This window comes from Pristiophorus japonicus, chromosome 19 (assembly GCF_044704955.1).
Source record: "Pristiophorus japonicus isolate sPriJap1 chromosome 19, sPriJap1.hap1, whole genome shotgun sequence".
In the NCBI taxonomy this organism is placed as follows: domain Eukaryota; kingdom Metazoa; phylum Chordata; class Chondrichthyes; family Pristiophoridae; genus Pristiophorus; species Pristiophorus japonicus.
In genome coordinates, this window is record NC_091995.1 from 32,057 (window position 1) to 52,313 (window position 20,257).

Here is a 20,257-nt window from a genome sequence, read left to right on the forward strand (position 1 = left end):
GAAAGAGAGAGAGGGGAGAGAGAGAAAGGGGGGGTGAGAGGAGGGAGGAGGGGGGTGAAGAGGGAGGGAGAGAGAGAGAAGGTTGGAGAGAAAGAAGGGAGGGAGGGGGGAGAAAGAAGGGATGGAGAGGAGGGGGGAGAGAAGGGAGGGAGGGGGAGAGAAAGAAGGGAGGGGGGAGGGGAGGGGGGAGGAGGAAGGGAGAAGAAGGGAGGGGGGGGGGGAAAGAGAGAAGGAAGGTGGGGGGGGGAAGAGAGAGAGAACGGAGGAGGGTTAGGGGTGGGAGAGAGATATGTGGGGGGGAAGGAGAGAGAGAGCGAAAGAAGGGAGTGGGGTGAGAGAAAAGGGAGGGGGGAGGGAAGAAAGAGAAGGGAGGGGGGGAGGGAAGAGGGAGAAAGAAGGGAGGTGGGGGGGATAAAGAGAGAAAGAAGGAAGGGGCGAGAGAGAAGGGAGGAGGGGGGAGAGAGGGAGGAGGAGAGGGGGGGAGAGAAGGGAGGGGGGAGGGAAGAGGGAGAAGGGAGGTGGGGGGGAAGAGAGAGAAGGGAGGAGGAGGAGAGCGAAGGGAGGAGAGAGAGAGAGAGGGGGGTGGAGAGAAAGATGGGGGGGGTGAGAGACATGGGGGTGGGGGGGAAAAGAGAGTGAGACGGGGGGGGAAAGAGAGAGAGGGGAGAGAGAGAAGGGGGGGGTGAGAGGGAGGGAGGGAGGGGGGAAGAGGGAGGGAGAGAGAGAGAAGGGGGGAGAGAAAGAAGGGAGGGGGGAGAGAAAGAAGGGAGGGGGGGAGAGAAAAGAAGGGAGGGGGGGAGAGAAAGAAGGGAGGGGGGGAGAGAAAGAAGGGAGGGAGGGGAGAGAAAGAAGGGAGGGAGGGGGGAGAAAGAAGGGATGGAGAGGAGGGGGGAGAGAAGGGAGGGAGGGAGGGGGAGAGAAAGAAGGGAGGGGGGAGGGGAGGGAGGAGGAAGGGAGAAGAAGGGAGGGGGGGGTGGAAAGAAGGGAGGGGGGGGAAGAGAGAAGGAAGGTGGGGGGGGGAAGAGAGAGAGAACGGAGGAGGGTTAGGGGTGGGAGAGAGATATGTGGGGGGAAGGAGAGAGAGAGAAAGAAGGGAGTGGGGTGGGAGAGAGGAGAGGGGGAAGGGAAGAGAGAAAGAAGGGAGGTGGGGGGGTAGAGAGATAGAAAGAAGGAAGGGGGGGAGAGAAGGGAGAGGGAGGAGGGGAGAGGGAGGGGGGGAGAGAGGAGGGAGGAGGGGGGGGAGAGAGAGGAGGGAGGAGGGGGGAGAGAGGGAGGGGGGAAGAAGGAGAGAGAAGGGGGGGAGAGGAGAGAGAGAAGGGGGGAGAGAAAGGGGAGGGGAGATTGAGAGAGACGAGGAGGGGGGTTGAGAGAGAGAGAGAAGGGATGGGTAGAGAGAGAAGGGAGGGGGGTAGAGAGAGAGAGAGAGAGAGAGAGAAGGGAGGGGGGTAGAGAGAGAGAGAAGGGAGGGGGGTAGAGAGAGAGAGAAGGAGGGGGGTAGAGAGAGAGAGAAGGGAGGGGGGTAGAGAGAAGGGAGGGGGGTAGAGAGAGAAGGGAGGGGGGTAGAGAGAGAAGGGAGGGGGGTAGAGAGAGAAGGGAGGGGGGTAGAGAGAAGGGGGGGTAGAGAGAGAGAGAAGGGGGTGTAGAGAGAGAGAGAAGGGGGGTAGAGAGAGAGAGAGGGGGGGTAGAGAGAGAGAGAGAGAGAGAGAAGGGAGGGGGGGTAGAGAGAGAGAGAAGGGGGGGTAGAGAGAGAGAGAGAGAGAAGGGAGGGGGGTAGAGAGAGAGAGAAGGGAGGGGAGTAGAGAGAGAGAGAAGGGAGGGGAGTAGAGAGAGAGAGAAGGGAGGGGAGTAGAGAGAGAGAGAAGGGAGGGGGGTAGAGAGAGAGAGAAGGGAGGGGGGTAGAGAGAGAGAGAGAAGGGAGGGGGGTAGAGAGAGAGAGAAGGAGGGGGGTAGAGAGAGAGAGAAGGGAGGGGGGTAGAGAGAGAGAGAGAGAGAGAAGGGAGGGGGGTAGAGAGAGAGAGAAGGGAGGGGGGTAGAGAGAGAGAGAGAAGGAGGGGGTAGAGAGAAGGGAGGGAGGTAGAGATAGAGAGAAGGGAGGGGGGTAGAGAGAGAGAAGGGAGGGGGTGTAGAGAGAGAGAGAGAGAGAGAGACGGCGGGGGGGGGGGGGGAGAAGAGAAAGAGAGAGAGACCGGGGGGGGGGGGGGGAGAGAGAGAGAGAGAGAGAGAGACAGGAGGGGGGGGGGGGGGGGAAGAGAGAGAGAGAGACGGGGTGGAATTTTCAAGGGATCGGGGAGTGAAGGGATTAGACTGGTGGGATATTAAATGGTGCGTGGAGTGAAGGGATTAGACTGGTGGGATATTAAATGGTGTGTGGAGTGAAGGGATTAGACTGGTGGGATATTAAATGGTGCGTGGAGTGAAGGGATTAGACTGGTGGGATATTAAATGTTGTGTGGACTGAAGGGATTAGACTGGTGGGATATTAAATGGTGCGTGGAGTGAAGGGATTAGACTGGTGGGATATTAAAGGGTGTGGGGAAAGGTACCCTGAGGTGTCTGCGGTTATAATTCTCTCCGGTCCGAGTTTAACGGCTTTTATTCCCTGTTTTTTGTCTGCAGGAGTTACAGAGAAATCTTTTCAAAAGGCGGCGAGTGCTGGGTAAAGAGAAGAGGAAAAGGCACATGAAGGTGGGTGCTGTGATTGACGAGGGACTGACCACCATCCACCACCTGAAGAAGCGATGGTGAGATACTCCAAACCAAGTTCTATGCGTGGAGCAGCTTTCAGCCCACCCTGTGGTGTTAAATGTGTTGTGGCCGGTGTCCAGCTCAGCCGAGGGGATGTTGGGGAGGTGTTCAGATCTATCATTCAGTCAACGATTCTGGCCAAGTGTAAAACTGGTTCCCAAACCGCTGTCGTACCTTTTGAACATAAGGAATAGGAGCAGGAGTCGGCCATTCGGCCCCTCGAGCCTGCTCCGCCATTCAGTAAGATCATGGCTGATCTGATCATGGACTCGGGTCCACTTCCCCGCCCGTTCCCCAAAACCCCTTATCGGTTAAGTAACTGTCGATATCGGTCTTCAATTTATTCAATGTCCCAGCTTCCACAGCTCTCTGAGGCAGCAAATTCCACAGATCCACAATTCTCAGAAAATAAATTTCTCCTCATCTCAGTTTTAAATGGGCGGCCCATTATTCTAAGATTATGCCCCCTAGTTCTAGTCTCCCCCATCAGTGGGAACATCCTCTCTGCATCCACCTTGTCAAGCCCCTCATAATCTGATACGTTTCGATAAGATCACCTCTCATTCTTCTGAATTCCAATGAGTAGAGGCCCAACCTACTCAACCTTTCCTCATAAGTCAACCCCCTCATCTCTGGAATCAACCGAGTGAACCTTCTCTGAACTGCCTCCAAAGTAAGTATATCTTTTTGTAAATATGGAAATCAAAACTGCACCCTGTACAATTGTAGCAGGACTTCTCTGCTTTTATACTCCATCCCCTTTGCAATAAAGGCCAAGATTCCATTGTCCTTCCTGATCACTTGCTGTACCTGCATACTATCCTTTTGTGTTTCATGCAGAAGTTACCCCCAGGTCCCGCTGTACTGCAGCACTTTGCAATCTTTCTCCATTTAAATAATAACATGCTTTATGATTTTTTTCTGGCAGGGTACATGATCTCACACTTTCCAACATTATACTCCATCTGCCAAATTTTTGCCCACTCACTTAGCCTGTCTATGTCCTTTTGCAGGTTTTTTGTGTCCTCCTCACACATTGCTTTTCCTCCCATCTTTGTATCGTCAGCAAACTTGGCTACGTTACACTCAGTCCCTTCTTCCAAGTCGTTAATACAGATTGTAAATAGTTGGGGTCCCAGCACTGACCCCTGCGGCACCCCACTAGTTACTGGTTGCCAACCAGAGAATGAACCATTTATCTCTACTCTCTGTTTTCTGTTAGTTAGACAATCCTCTATCCATGCTAATATATTACCCCCAACCCCGTGAACTTTTATCTTGTGCAGTAACCTTTTATGTGGCACCTTGTCGAATGCCTTCTGGAAGTCCAAATACACCACATCCACTGGTTCCCCTTTATCCATCCTGTTCATTACATCCTCAAAGAATTCCAGCAAATGGGCTCGCTCCTCCAGCCCTACAATCCTCAGATGTCTGCGCTCCTCCAATTCTGGCCTCTTGCGCATCTGATTTTAATCGCTCTACCATCGGTAGCTATGCCTTCAGTTGCCTAGACCCTAAGCTCTGGAACTCCCCGTCTAAAACCTCCCTCTCTCACCAAGCTGTCCTAATACCTCCTCCTTTGCCCGATTCCTTGCGATTACTCACTGTTGGTTGAAGATGTGTCTCATCGTTTCAGCTCGAGTAAGAGGGCGAATATCACGCTCTCAGGGAAGAAGAAGAGGAAGTTACTGAAACAGATCCAGCACAGCCAGAGGGAGAGCTATGTAATGGACGGTATGGTTCGAACATTCTTGTGGTCACCCTTGTAACTCTCACAACTCTGCAATGTCACTTCTCTGCTTTGTGTTGCTGGACCCAGAGTGGCTGAAATGCTTTCGCACAAACTTACTTTCTGCTTGTAATTAAAAACAGAATGCTGGAAACACTTTGGTCAGGCTACATCTGGGGGGGGGAAGAGAGAGAAGCAAGAGTTAACATTTCAGGTTTCAGGACCAGAAGACAAAGGCCACCGACCTGAAACGTTTCCTCTTGTTTCTCTCTCTCTCGCTCCACAGATGCTGCCTGACCCGCCGAGTGTCTCCAGCAATTGGCGGTATTTAGCGTGTAATCAGCTGTTTGTGGGAGGATCGGTTCCAGTATTGCCGATTGAAAACAATGCTGTTTGACTATCTAGGGTGTATGTTTTGTCACTCGACTCTGATTCTTAGACCTTGGAACTTAGTGGGAAAGAACAACACGTGCCACTAAATTTTAGGCTTGACCCAGTGTCGATTTTATTAGCAACAAAAACCGACTCAAAACTACAGGACTAAACTGCCGAGAGAAATGTGACTTAAGACATACAATCGCCATTCCTGGCTGCAGCTATTGTAGATTTGTGGTCATTGGTTCCGTGACAGGTTGGTGGTTCTTCTAGCTGTTCTCTGCAGCACCTGTTCCTTTTGTGTCCTTCCTGTGTTGCCTGCTTGTGTGTCTGTCGAGAATATTTATATCCATAGCAGGAGTAAGTCTCCTGCTTCCGAAATCCAATTACTGAGATGATGATCTGTTTGACTGTGGTGATGGGTTGGAATGGCTACTAATTTGCACACTGAGTCGAAAATGCAAAAGCTAATTCCTTATGCTGAATTCCATGGGGTCCTTTGTTGTCCGGTCCTTTTACAGACTCGATGTCTCCAGTGGGCGATTCTCCCACCCTGGTCAATCAAGTTCAGGGCCTCGTGTAACAACTCCATTGTTGTTATGCATGAAGTCACTTTTGGTTCCTTAATTGTCCAGCTTAATTCCAAAGCTTGTATCAATCAATCTTTAGTTCATGGTCTGTGTTTTTCTGAAGATTAGTAACCTTACAAGTAGTAACTGAAATTCCTCTGGAAATCAGAAGCCATCACTTTCAGCACCCCTCCCCCCTGCCAAAATAAGTCCTGCTGCTTGGCCATTGAATCCTTTCCCCGTAACCCACAACCACACTCTCAGGCTGGACCAAACCACTCCATTCAAAACCTTGGACGACAAAGGAGTGTGCAGGTAAGTGGAGTTGAGGCCCAGATCAGCCATGATCGTATTGAATGGCGGAGCAGGCTCGAGGGGCCGAAGGATCTACTGCTGCTCCTTGTTACGTTGGCTTCCTCTTCAACCCCGAACGTTCTATCTCTCGCCCCACCGATGCTCACGACTGCCCACTTCCAACTCTACCTCAGCCCCTCCATTGCTCATTTCTCGCCTTCCTAGACTATTTCCCCCAGTGCTCCCCGAGGAGGCAGACAAAAAGCAGGAAACTATAGACCAGTTCGACTAACATCTGTGCTTGGGAAAATGTTGCAGTCCATTATTAAAGAAGCAGTAGCAGGACATTTGGAAAAGCATAATTCAGTCAGGCAAAGTCAGCATGGATTGATGAAGGGGAAGTCATGTTTGACAAATTTGCTGGAATTCTTTGAGGATGTAACGAACAGGGTGGATAAAGGGGAACCAGTGGATGTGGTGTATTTGGACTTCCAGAAGGTATTTGACAAGGTGCCACATAAAAGGTTACTGCACAAGATTAAAGTTCACGGGATTGGGGGTAATATATTAGCATGGATAGAGGATTGGCTAACTAACAGAAAAGAGAGAGTCGGGATAAATGGTTCATTCTCGGGTTGGCAACCAGTAACTAGTGGGGTGCTGCAGGGGTCAGTGCTGGGACCCCAATTATTTACAATCTGTATTAACGACTTGGAAGAAGGGACTGAGTGTAATGTAGCCAAGTTTGCTGACGAGACAAAAATGGGAGGAAAAGCAATGTGTGAGGAGGACACACAAATCTGCAAAAGGACATAGACAGGCTAAGTGAGTGGGCAAAAATTTGTCAGATGGAGTATAATGTTGGAAAGTGTGAGGTCATGCACTTTGGCAAAAGAAAATCAGAGCAAGTTATTATTTAAATGGAGAAAGATTGCAAAGTGCTGCAGTACAGCAGGACCTGGGGGTACTTGTACATGAAACACAAAAGGTTAGTATGCAGGTACAGCAAGTGATCAGGAAGGCCAATGGAATCTTGGCCTTTATTGCAAAGGGGATGGAGTATAAAAGCAGGGAAGTCTTGCTACAGTTATACAGGGTATTGGTGAGGCCACACCTGGAGTACTGCGTGCAGTTTTGGTTTCCATATTTACAAAAGGATATACTTGCTTTTGGAGGCAGTTCAGAGAAGGTTCACTCGGTTGATTCTGGAGATGAGGGGGTTGACTTTGAGAAAAAGTTGAGTAGGTTGGGCCTCTACTCATTGGAATTCAGAAGAATGAGAGGTGATCTTATCAAAACGTGTAAGATTGAGGGGGCTTGACAAGGTGGATGCAGAGAGGATGTTTCCACTGATGGGGGAGACTAGAACTAGGGGGCATGGTCTTAGAATAAGGGGCCGCTCATTTAAAACGGAGATGAGGAGGAATTTCTCTGGGTTGTAAATCTGTGGAATTTGCTGCCTGAGCTGTGGAAGCCGGGACATTGAATAAATTTAAGACAGAAAAAGAGTGTTTCTTAAACGATAAAGGAAATATGGAGAGCGGGCAGGGAAGTGGAGCTGAGTCCATGATCGGATCAGCCATGATCATATTAAATGGCAGAGGAGGCTCGAGGGGCCGTATGGCCTACTCCTGCTCCTATTATGTTATTAACCTCCAACTTACGCAGAACTCCGCCCCAATTCCCATCCTCACGGTACCCAGTCAACCTCAAGATTCAATGTGAACAGTCCCTGTGGCTTCTCTCCACACCCCTCTTTCACTCGTCTCCCTCCTCCATTCCTCCTCCTCCTCCTTTTAGTTAGGAAGGCAAATGGTACGTTGACCTTCATTGCAAGAGGTTTTGAGTACAGGAGCAAGGATGTCTTACTACAGTTATACAGGGCCTTGGTGAGACCGCACCTGGATTATTGTGCACAGTTTTGGTTTCCTTACCCAAGAAAGGATATACTTGCCACAGAGGGAGTGCAGTGAAGGTTCACCAGACTGATTCCTGGGATGGCAGGACTGTCGTATGAGGAGAGATTGGGTTGACTGGGCTTTAGAAGAATGGGCCCAAGTTTCCACATGATTTGCGCCTGATTTTTAGGAGCAACTGGTGGAGAACGGACTATCTTAGAAATCGCAATTCTCCACATTTTTTTTCTGCAGTTCTAGTCAGGTAGAACAGTTCTACTTTGGAACAGAATTTTTTCTTCAAAAGGGGGCGTGTCCGGCCACTGACGCCTGATTTGAAAGTTTCCACAGTGAAAACGTACTCCAAACTAACTTAGAATGGAGCAAGTGAAGATTTTTGTAGAACTGAAAAAACCTGTTCTACACATTAAAAAATCAGGTGCAGGTTACAAATCAGGCGTCCAGAACGAGGTGGGGGGGGGGGGGGGGGGAAGGGAAGTCATTAAATTCTATAATAAATCCTTATTTATACTTATAGAAATATTATACAAATAAATACAACCTGAATAAACATTTATAAGCAAAGAAATGATTAAATAAACCATCTTCCTACCTGTGTGAAAGTGCTTCAGGCAGGCCTTTCGGGACCGAAGGCTGAACGGACCGGGCCCAGCACCAGATTTACAGGTAGGTGGCATGGATCGGGGAGAGGGGGAGGGGGGTAGAGAAGAGAGGGAGATGGAGAGAGTGGGAGGGAGGTCAGGTCGGATCCAGTCCGGGAGCGGGGGTCGGGTCGGGAGGGGGGGGGGGGGGGGGAGGAGGAAAGAGAGAGAGAGAGAGAGAGAGAGAGAGAGAGGGGGGGGGAGAGGTCAGGTCGGATCCAGTCCGGGAGGTGGGGGGGGGGGGGGAGAGAGAGGTCGGGTCGGGTCCAGTCCGGGAGCGGGGGTCGGGTCGGGAGGGGGGGGGGGGGGGGGGAGAGGAGGAAAGAGAGAGAGAGAGAGAGAGAGAGAGAGAGAGGGGGGGGGAGAGGTCAGGTCGGATCCAGTCCGGGAGGTGGGGGGGGGGGGGGGAGAGAGAGAGGTCGGGTCGGGTCCAGTCGGGCGGGGGCGGAGCGGGAACAGGAGCACGGGGGGGGGGGGGGAGCGGGTGTCGGGTCCAGTCCGGAGGCAGGGGGGTTGGGGAGCAGGAGCTGGCCGTGGGAGGAGCCTTATTCACGCAGCCCCAGTGAGACCATTGGGCCAGGGTTAGGGGCTGCGTGCTTCGGCGCCTGGAGCTACTGCACTTGCGTGCCCACTGTAGAGCGCATGTGCAGAGGTCCCGTCACTGTTTTCAGTGCCGGGACCTGGCTCCGCCCCCCCACAGCTCGTGCCGGCTGCGCCGAGGGCCAGAGGACCTGCAGGGAGGTGGAGAATACCGAGGGATTTTTTTAGGCGCACTTTGTGGCGCGAAAAACGGGCGTCCAGGTCGGGACTGCTCCGTTCGAGGCGCGTGTGGAAACTTGGGCCCAATGAGAGGGGATCTCATTGAAAGGTATAAAATTCTGACGGGGTTGGACAGACTGGATGCGGGGAGGATGTTTCCCCGGGGCTGGGAAGTCTAGAACAAGGGGTCACTGTCTCAGGATACGGGGTAGGAAATTTAGGACCGAGATGAGGAGAAATGTTTTCACTCAGAGGGTGGTGAACCTGTGGAATTCTCTCCCACAGGAGGCTGTGGGGCCAAGTCACTGAATATATTTAAGAGGGAGACATAGTTTTCTAGACACAAAAGGCATCGAGGGGTATGGGGAGAAAGCGGGAATATGGTGTTGGGATGGAGGATCAGCCATGATCATATTGAATGGCGGTGCAGGCTCGAAGGGCCGAATGGCCTACTCCTGATCCTATTTTCTAGGTTTCCTGCATCCTCCAGTCGGGGACATAGTTCAGCTGCCTTACCCCACTCTGCTGCTCTTCCCCTCAATGTCTCTTTGCATTCTTCTCCCCCACCAGCCCGCCCGCCCACCCACACACATTTCTCACCTTACAAACCTTCATTCAGCCCCTTTCTCTGGCTCTAAAAACATAAAAATTTACAGCGCAGGAGGAGGACATTCCGGCCCATCGTGTCCACGCCGGCCGACAAAGAGCCGCACGGCCCTCGGTCAGCAGCCCTGAAGGTTACATATAAACCTATGACCAATGGCGGAAAGGCAAAGAGCACCCAGCCCAACCAGTCCGCCTCACACACTGCGACACCCCTTACACTGAAACATTCTACACTGCACTCCAACTGGAGCCATGTGATCTCCTGGGAGAGGCAAAAACCAGATTAAAAACCCAGGACAATTTAGGTCCTGTTCCTTTGTTTTGAGGCATTGGTAAACCAGCATTTTGAATAACAATTTTGTCCCTTTGGCGTTCCCAGTTGAAGCTGCTCCATCGCGGATCCGGCCGTCGGACAAGATGGAGGTGGAGGGGGGCAGAGGCAAGAAGAGGAAAGGCGGAAAGGTGGCGAACGTGGAAATGAAAGAGTAAGAAATTGTGGAGCAGTCGGGATGGAGAGAATGGGGGAAAGTATACACACACGACGATGTTGGAGGGTAACTGCTGCTGCCCAGGTGCCAGGTTTGGGGTCGGTGAGCTAAAACTATACCGGAGGACTTGCTTTCATGGTGTAACTGCTGTCGCTGCACACGGCCTGCCTCCCTGGAGATATCCTCAACTCTCGGAGATTTGTCAAATGACCATTGGGCCCATGTGCGTGCACACAAGCCGGGCTACTGTAACTGGAAATAAAGAGACGACTATTGATAACGGCAAGGGGTAGCAGTGTTCCATTATTGCTAGAGTCCAAAGGAGCTCCTGGAAAAAGTGCTGCCAATGGCCCACCTCAGAAGAGGCAATCACGTGTTATGTGGCAGGTGGCTCCGACACAATAAATCAAAGACCATCCATTGGTAGAAGGTGGAATATCTCTGCTGATAGGCTTCAGGATGGAATCGCCCTCTGCAACCGCTCCTCAATTATTCTAGATAACTACAGTATGGTGGTTATACCCATTTCAATAGACACACAATAGGAGCAGGAATCAGCCATTTGGCCCCTCAAGCCTGCTCCGCCAGTTAATAAGATCATAGCAGATCTGATCCTGGCCGCAGCCCCACTTCACCCCACAACCCTTCACTCCCTTATAGTTCCAAGAATCTGTCTAGCTCAGCCTTGAATATATTCAATGATCCAGCATCCACAGCTCTCTGGGGCAGAGAATTCCACAGATTCATGACCCTCAGAAGAAATTACTCCTCATTTCTGTCTTAAATGGGTAGCCCCTTATTCTGAAACTATGCCCCCTAGTTCTAGATTCCCCCCACGAGGGGAAACATAAACATAGAAATTAGGTGCAGGAGTAGGCCATTCGGCCCTTCGAGCCTGCACCGCCATTCAATAAGATCATGGCTGATCATTCCCTCAGTACCCCTTTCCTGCTTTCTCTCCATACCCCTTGATCCCTTTAGCCGTAAGGGCCACATCTAACTCCCTTTTGAATATATCCAATGAAGTGGCCTCAACAACTTTCTGTGGTAGAGAATTTCAGATTCATAACTGAGTGAAGTTTCTCCTCATCTCAGTCTGTGGATGTGAAAATGTATAAGCAATAAAGACAGTGAAGTGAACTGGATATGTGAAAATGTATAAGCAATGGAAAATAACTAAAAGAATGTCAGACTGCAAATATTACAACATCAGCACAATTAACAGACTTGCAAGGTCCAAGTTACTAGTCACGCCAGTAAAATTGTAACATTTAGAAGCAATGCCTGAGAAAGTTCTTTGAGCAAAGTGTGAGAAAGTTCTTTGGGAAAAACAGCTCATATAGATGTCGGCTCATGAGTGGACAAAGGGAAGGAGGGATCAAAAGGGATAGGCTGAACTAGGATGTCACTCGAATTGTATCTTGTTATCTTGTACCGAAAATGTATAACTGTTGTGCCTTCACAATGTAACGGCACTTTGTCCGTAGGAAGTGGGTGCGCTCTATCAAGAGAGCATTCCTTCTGTCAAAGTCCCAGCCGGTAATAAAGACTGCTTTGTTATAAGCTTCTTTGGTGTTCGCCTCAGTGTATTCGCTGAAACAGATTGAAGGAAAAGAATCCAGAAATCTACATTTGGTGTCAGAAGTGGGATCTCAACGGACGACTGCCGAAAACTTGCGAACTAAGAGCCAGACTAGCCTTGGACGAGACGGGAGGAAAGTGGCCACTGGAGTGAGTATATTTTAAAATACCACTGCAGTTTCCTTCAGTTTCAAATGTCTGAGAAAAGTTTGGCCACTTGCTGGTTCTCAGGTAGTGTCTGAACGAGATCCAGGTCAATCTGACGAATACTGTCTAAACTTAGGAAATAAGTGTCTAAGTCAGGTGTGACGTCGACCTTGTATATCACTTGCCGCGTCTAGGCACTGATTGGATTTAAACCACGCGGCGACATGGAAGGTAGGGATAGATCAAATCGCGGGGCGACGCGATCCATGTGGCGACACGGAAGGTAGGGATAGTTAGAGCTAGATAGGGATAGATCAAATCGCGCGGTGACGCAAACCGTGGGGCGACGCGGAGAAGATTAAGCCGCGGGACTGTGTAAATTTCAAATCTGGACTAATTAGAAACAGTTACGATACGAGGGGCGACGCGAGAATGGGTAATCAGATAAAACCACGGATGCGGGTAGTCCGCTACAAAAGTTATGTGAGGAATTCCCTGAAAGAGCTGAACAATTTAGACTATTATCTGGAGCCCTGAACAAATTATTAGATGACCAATGGCCCCTAGGTGGCACGAGAAGCGTGGAAATAGCAAAAAAGGCACGGATTGATTTGGAGAAGGGGACGAGGGAAAAGGGACAAGAATTTAATTGCCACGTGGCGACATTATTGTCAAAAATTAAAAGATGCATCACTTCTGTCAAGTTGGCAGGAAAAAGCCACTAAATTAGGACTTAGTTGACAGAAGGAGGACATGTTAAAACCGTAGACGTCTTTAAAAAAAGAGTGCGCGCATGAAAAACGTACCAAGAGATCCGCTGGGACCTCTGAGAAATGTATTGACCGACTACGTAGTCAAATGGTTGGCTTTGCGTTGACCGAGGCTGATGATGAAATTGATGAATGGTCACTGACTCGGCGTCTCCTGCAGCTCCTGACCCCTTACCACTGTCCCCTTTCCAACCTCCACCTTACACTCCAGCGGTACGAGGTAAGGATAACCCTAACCCCACACCAACAAGCCCAGATGGACCCTTCATCCTCTGATAGCGACACAAATCCCCAGTTCACGAGCAATGTAGCCGAAAGGACCAGGTCTCACACCCGGAAGGGCAGATCTATAAGGAACAAGTAGTCCCGTGAATCCGCTAGTCAGAATGCCAGTCGCGAAAGGCAAGACAAACCCTCCCGTCGAACGGGACGCAGAGGTGCTGTGCGGTCAGACAGCTCCGAGCCACCCTCCGACCCAGAAACGTCTTCCGAGATTGGCACCCGCACCCCTAAGCCCCGGTGGCAGCTCCCGGTTCGACCAATGCCAAACCCTGACGCACAACAAGCTGCAACCCACCCCACCATAGATGTCTATGTGCCTTGGAAACCGAGTGAAATTATGGCCATTCTGGCCACCATGCCAGATCGGAAAAGGGAACCTATCAAATTTATAGATCATCTCCGGATTACCATTGCAGTTTATAATGCACCTGTGGGCCCTGGTACAGCAGGCCCTGAGCCCGACTGAGCACTCCCGATTTCTAGCTCACCTAAGACGTGCAACCCATGATGCATTGTTGGCTGCACACCCTAATAACGCCCAGGACTGCCGAAACGCTATTCTCACCTCCCTTGGCACGACCCTTCAGAAGCCCATCAGTATGGCCGCAGTATTAGAAACTAAACCCAAGCGAGACGAAAATGCCGACGAATTTATGGAAAGATTTATAGTAATATACGGAAGTCAATCTGGAGATAATGCCTGCCGGGCGGGTGATAATTCACCTCAATTCTGCGCTATTCTACTTCTGTGCCTACCCCATTCGATTGCACACACTATCCGGACCAATAATATGAATTGGGCAGATAACAATCAGGCCCAGATGAAGAGAGCAGTGAAATATTGGCAGGAAAAGAAAGGAGAGGAGGGAGGTGCGCCCCAACCCGGGTCAAGACTGAATACGTGACTAGAAAGGAAGAGCCGCCTCGGGTGGAATGACCAAAACCCGACCCAAGGGGATACTAGATGGAACCGCAGTATTGCGTGCAGGGTTGGGTGGATAAACAGGGATACGGTTATACCAAACACCCAAATGGCCCGGGCCCTGCTAATTACGGACCGCCCTATTGTCTCCGGCATAGTATGGGAAGAGGTCAGGGCTGGGGAAGACGAGATGGATGCTTTAATTGTGGACAGGAAGGACATTGGAGCAGGCAATGCTCCTCCCTTCGGCACAGAAAAGGGAGAGGAGGAAGAGAAGGGAGGCAAAGGGGGAGAGGACGGGGATTTTATACTAATTTCTCCCAGAACAACCCCTTTGCCCAACTGCCACCCGAATATCGATACCGACTACGCAGCTTGACTGTACAAGGACCTTCCTCGGATGAGGAACCAATGATATCGCTAAAAATACGAAATGAGTGGCAACCCGTCTTAATAGATACAGGAGCTTCCATGTCCTCTGTGCAATCGAAGCTTAAACTCTCCGCCTCCACCGAGACACAGGGATTGTCAGGGTTCCTGGGACAAGTCTCAACATTCCCAGTGTCAGAACCAGTTAAAGTAAATTACAAAGAAGAATCTGTGGAACATCGGTTTGTTATTACCACCAATTTGGACTGTAACTTGATGGCTAGGGATCTCCTCTGTAAATTTCAGTTGCATCTGGAATGCGGGGATGATGGGATCATTGTAAAGCAAGGAACCTTTAAAGAGCAGTGCTACACTACCCGGACCCCTCAATGGTGGTCCCTGGATTTGCCCCAAGCGCCCTATCATGTGACCCTAGCCTATGATCCTAGTGGTAAGAATCAGGATCTTCAGAATCTCTACCAGGATCACGTGGGGGAGGAATGGGAAATCCGACAAAAAGCCAGAGTGGCTGGACCAGAAGGGAAGGCAGATTTTGTGGAAATGGTTAAGAATCTGTGGAGACAGCCCCCGACGGTGGCACCACATGTTACTCGTGAAGTATTACCTCCCCACCACGCTAAAGATTTGGGAATTATGGTGCGCCAAGCTATAGACTAGGCTGACCCTACCAGCTCGGATTTGCAGATTGTAAAACATGGCCAAACAGTCCAATTCCACAGGGACCCCGAGAAGGTCCTAACGACTCTGCAGCATCATACTGGCTCTGACATACCTGAATATGTGGATCCTCATGTGTGGGCAGAGGACCCCTCCCAAGTGGGTTATACTCCCATTGATCCGATTGAGATCTCAGTGCAGGGCAATGTGGACTGGCCCTCTATCCAACAGTACCCACTGAAACCACAGGCAATACCAAGTATCCACCGATTGATCAAGGGACTAGTGGAACAGGGGATTTTGGTCCAATGCCAGTCCCCGTGTAATACCCCTATACTGGCAGTCCCTAAGCCAGGCAAGCCAAACGAATATCGCTTAGTCCAAGACCTTCAAGCTATCAATGCTATCGTCCAGCCCCTGCACGCTCTGGTTCCCAACCCAGCACAGATACTGTCATTAATCCCAGCAAACGCCAAGATCTTCGCAATAATAGACCTCCAGCACGCCTTCTTCGTCTTGCCGCTAGCCCAGGCGAGTCAGTACCTATTCGCCTTCACTCACCAGGGACAGCAATATACCTGGACAAGGGTTCATCCACTCCCCGACCTCATTCTCAAGGTGCCTGGAGGAACAGTTACAGTCCCTCATGCTGACTAAGGGATCCACTTTGATTCAGTATGTGGACGATTTACTGGTAGCCTGCGCAGATGAACCAAGTAATCAGGAGGATGCCAATTAGTTACTGAATTACTTGTCCCCCCTGGGATACATAGTTTCCCCATCAAAGGTCAAAATTGGCCAGTCTCAAGTCAAATTTCTTGGGATCATTTTATCAGGCACCCACCTTGGAGGCTAACCGAGCCGAACCCATCTGCCAGTTTCCAGTCCCTAGCACGGCTAGACAAATGCGGCAGTGGTTGGGGATGATCAATTACTGTAGATCCTGGATCACTAATGCTGCCCTGATGACCAAGCAACTCACACCGTACACTACCAAAGAAGGCAGCTTTGAAATAGAAACCGCAGACGTCCAAGCCTTTAAGGAACTAAAGACAGCCCTGCTGCAAGCTCCGGCTTTGGGCCGGCCCCTCTACGACCGGCCCTTTCAACTGTATTGTACGATCCTGAAAGATTGTGCTACCACTGTCTTAACTCAGAAACACGGGGATAAGCATAGGCCTGTTGCCTACTACTCTTCTAAAATAGACCCCGTTGCCTTGGGACACCCTGTATGTACTCAAATATTAACTGCCATCAACAACAGCCTTCAATCCGCTGCCATCCTTACCCTCCAGCAGGATATTGTTGTATATACCTCTCACTCCGTAGCTGCCCTCCTGGGTCAACTGCAGACTCAACACCTTACCATGGCCAGGCAAAGCAGATATGAGATCTACCTCCGAAATAATCCTAAGCTGACCTTTCGGCACTGTACTGCCACTAATCCGGCCTGTTTTCTTACCAAGCCACCCCAAGATGAGGAAGAACCGAGTCATGACTGTTTATCTTTAATTCAAGAAGCTACCTCGGTCAGGGAGGATTTAGTTGATGTACCAATGGAGGACCCTGACTGTACTATGTATGTTGACGGAAGCTCTTCCATTGACCCAGAAGGCGGACGAATTTCAGGATACGCCATAGTAGACCAGGAGAATCAGGTCCTGGAATCTGCCACCTTTGAGACCGCCTATTCCGCCCAACAAGCTGAACTATTTGCCCTCACCCGAGCCTGTATCTTGGCTAAAGACCTCAAGGTCAATATCTATACTGACTCTAGGTATGCCTTTGGGGTAGCCCATGATTTCGGACAACTATGGAAAAATAGGAGATTCCTAACCTCAAATGGGAATGAGATATCCCATAAGCAGCTAGTATCTGACTTGTTGCAGGCCCTCATGCTCCCCAAGTGCATTGCCATTGTCAAATGTACCGCCCACACTACCAGAAACTCTCCGGTTGATATAGGAAACCGCTGTGCTGTCAAAGAGGCCAAACAGGCCTCTCGTGGACAACAAATGGTAGTGCCCAGAATGATGAGTCAAACTAAAAATCCTGCAAAGGATAAGTTAGCCTCAGAAAAACCAATGCCAACCATCCAAGATGTCATTAAAGCACAGGAGGACGCTCCTGAAAAAGATAAACTGTTGTGGAAAGATTATGGATGTACTTATGACAATGTCTCTAACTCTGGACCACTCCCGCGGAACAGACGCATGTCTGACGAGTTGGCCCTATGGGTTATTGAATGTATGCACTTTGCTACTCATTGTGGAGCAAGGGCAACAAGTGACACGCTTTTGGCTACTTGGTGGCACCCTAGACTCCAGGCGTTGGCCCAGAACATCAGTAGTCGCTGCCTTGTTTGCCAACAGCATAATCCAGGGAAGGGAGTCCCCTGTGATTGGGGTAAGACGCCCCTACCAGAAGGTTCCTTTGAGACCTTGCAGTTGGTTGCAAAGGGTTCAGTCTTACAAATATGTGTTAGTAATAGTGGATGTGTTCAGCAAATGGATCGAAGCTTACCCTACCCTGGACAATAAGGCTCAAACTGTTGTTAGTGTTAATGAGGGAAATTGTTCCTAGATATGGTATCCCAGCTCGACTGAGTTCCGATAATGGCCCTCACTTTATTGGCCAAGTTAACAAAGAATTCTGTTCCCAGATGCGCATTAACCAGCAGCTGCATTGTGCCTACCGACCCCAAGCTGCGGGATTAGTTGAACTTGCTAATCAAACTCTTAAAACCAAGCTTGCAAAACTGGTAGCATCAACCGGACTCAATTGGCTTAAACTCCTTCCCATAGCCTTATTTCAGATCCGAACTACTCCCACCAGTAAGGCTAGACTGACCCCCGCTGAGGTCATTTATGGTAGACCCCTTAGGACCCCCTGGAATCAGAATGTCCCCTCCACTGTCCAGTTCCACCACATGACTGAGGAGATGACCACCTATGTTCTTTCCCTGACTCAGGCTCTGCGAATAGCCCACAACCAGGTTCGAGGGGCTCACCTCGACCTCCCAGTTTTACCCGAGTCGTCCCTCGTGGTACCAGGGAGGTATGTCCTGATGAAGAAATGGATTCGGAAGGGATTAGAGCCGAGATGGGAGGGGCCTTTTCAGGTGTTACTCACTACCCCCACTGCGGCTAAGGTTGAAGGGAAAAGTGCCTGGGTTCACCTGCACCACTGCAAGCTCACCACTCTCTAACAAACCTATTTTACTGGTTATTCTAATTCCTGTTTCTGTTCCAGATTTCCTCTTCTCCATAGCTGAACAAGGCCATCAGCGCCCTAATTGGAACGTGGGTCCCGAGGAGACCAGTTTGAACTGTTATCCGTAGTGATAGACAGCCAGCTACACCGACGGTGACCTGAGAAGAGAGACGGGAAAACTGAACTCTTTTAATCAGCAAAAAATCGGACTATTTATCCTTGTCCATAGAGACGCTGGTTCCCAAGTAATAAGATGAAACTGTGTCTGTGTGCCAGTCTGTATAATAGTGTTGATGTACGACAGGTGCGGCACATGGGAGGGGATTCTGAGGTGAGAGCTCCATGTAAACAGCTTTTTGTATATGTCTTATGTGCAAATGGGAACTTCTCTAGATGCTGGGTGTGTTCACATATCCCTATACATTCCAAAGGGGGAATTCCTTTGCGCACCGTTCCACTGACCCTAACAGACTGTCAGATGGATTCAGAGCCAGACTATCATGAGAGGAGGGGGGCCAATGCAAATACGAGATGAAAGGCGGGTCAAAAGAGGGATCACGGAGATCAGGAGGAGTATCATACCGTTACGTGAACGACCACGGGGAGGTCACCAAGTGGGAGAGTGCTGGAGACTCCATTAGTCAGACGTTCCAGGGATGGTACCAACCAACCTACAACCGTGAAAAGGAACCCCCATTCTTAGCCCTGACCAATACCTCAGGGATTGGGAGGCCAACCGGGGACATATGTCTAACCCGAAATGACACCAGTAACAAGGGACATATCGTAGGGTACAGCAAATGCCCACAGTCTCAACATCACCACAGGTGCACGAGTCACCATCCTCTCTCACCATCCGAATAACACAGGTGGAAGTTTGTGGGCCCAGTCCTGGGACCCAGAAGCAATAGATCAGAAAGCAGCTTTTAACGGCACGTATTTCATGTGCGGTCATAAGGCATACCCTTGGTTGCCTAGGCGATGGACGGGTCCTGTTATCTGGGATATGTGGTGCCATTTGTGCGGCAAGTACGTACCCTGGCGGAAGCACATGCCTCCAGCCGATACAAGCGAGCCATCACCCCCGACAAGTTCTTTGGGGTCATGATGTTCCTAATTGGGATAAGACATCTCATGGATGAAGTACAGAACCTAGAGATGATATTGGAACAGATAACTAACAATACTGCTGAAGCTCTGGAGGGCATCACAGCTGAAATGGTAGCAATAAGGACCGTAGCATTACAAAACCGAATGGCCCTCGATTACCTGTTAGCTGAGAAAGGGGGAACGTGTGCCCTGATAGGATCTGAATGTTGCACTTACATTTCCTATAGTTCAGAAAACATAACCAATCTCGTTGATCACATAAGGGAGGTAAAGAAGTTATCCACCTCTGCAGGAGGAGTAGGCTGGTTTGATTGGCTGTTAGGTGGATCTTGGGGATCGTATCTAATGCATGGAGCAATTATTCTCATCGTAGTAATAATTACCTGTTGCTTGATTATTGGTTGCTTTAACCTTTGTTGTAAAGTCATGATGGCAAGGTTAGCAAACCCTCTTGTGGTCAAGGGCTCCCAGGTTATGATCCAACGAACTAAAGAACTACTCGACAATAACAACAATATGATTCAGGAAATAGTGTGTGAATGGATGAATGCGATACTCCTAGAATGATCCTAAGTGTTATCATGGAATGATAAAAGGGGGGAATGTGGATATGTGAAAATGTATAAGCAATAAAGACAGTGAAGTGAACTGGATATGTGAAAATGTATAAGCAATGGAAAATAACTAAAAGAATGTCAGACTGCAAATATTACAACATCAGCACAATTAACAGACTTGCAAGGTCCAAGTTACTAGTCACGCCAGTAAAATTGTAACATTTAGAAGCAATGCCTGAGAAAGTTCTTTGAGCAAAGTGTGAGAAAGTTCTTTGGGAAAAACAGCTCATATAGATGTCGGCTCATGAGTGGACAAAGGGAAGGAGGGATCAAAAGGGATAGGCTGAACTAGGATGTCACTCTAATTGTATCTGGTTATCTTGTACCGAAAATGTATAACTGTTATGCCTTCACAATGTAACGGCACTTTGTCCGTAGGAAGTGGGTGCGCTCTATCAAGAGAGCATTCCTTCTGTCTGATAAAGTCCCGGCCGGTAATAAAG

General features: G+C 49.8%; 1 protein-coding gene across 2 annotated transcripts; it reads left to right on the forward strand.

The window, feature by feature from the left end:
* Positions 1-2,290: 2,290 nt before the first annotated feature.
* On the forward strand, positions 2,291-20,257 carry LOC139229597 (uncharacterized protein C11orf98-like). Of its 2 annotated transcripts, none has more exons than XM_070861101.1 (3): positions 2,291-2,741; positions 4,385-4,482; positions 18,127-20,257. In XM_070861101.1, the coding sequence occupies exons 1-3, from the start codon at positions 2,680-2,682 to the stop codon at positions 18,213-18,215; spliced, it is 249 nt and encodes an 82-aa protein (XP_070717202.1). In that variant the 5' UTR covers positions 2,291-2,679; the 3' UTR covers positions 18,216-20,257. The 2 variants fall into 2 exon arrangements, with proteins under 2 accessions (XP_070717202.1, XP_070717201.1); XM_070861100.1 differs by lacking the exon at positions 18,127-20,257 and adding an exon at positions 10,017-11,693 and having other exon boundaries at positions 2,299-2,741.

What these genes read in the sequence shown, in the direction of transcription:
- LOC139229597 (XM_070861100.1), top strand. Translation starts at nt 2,680, where the DNA reads ATGAAGGTGGGTGCTGTGATTGACGAGGGACTGACCACCATCCACCAC. An exon ending in CACCACCTGAAGAAGCGATG is followed by an intron (nt 2,742 to 4,384) that starts GTGAGATACTCC and finishes TCATCGTTTCAG; the next exon opens with CTCGAGTAAGAGGGCGAATA. An exon ending in GGAGAGCTATGTAATGGACG is followed by an intron (nt 4,483 to 10,016) that starts GTATGGTTCGAA and finishes TGGCGTTCCCAG; the next exon opens with TTGAAGCTGCTCCATCGCGG.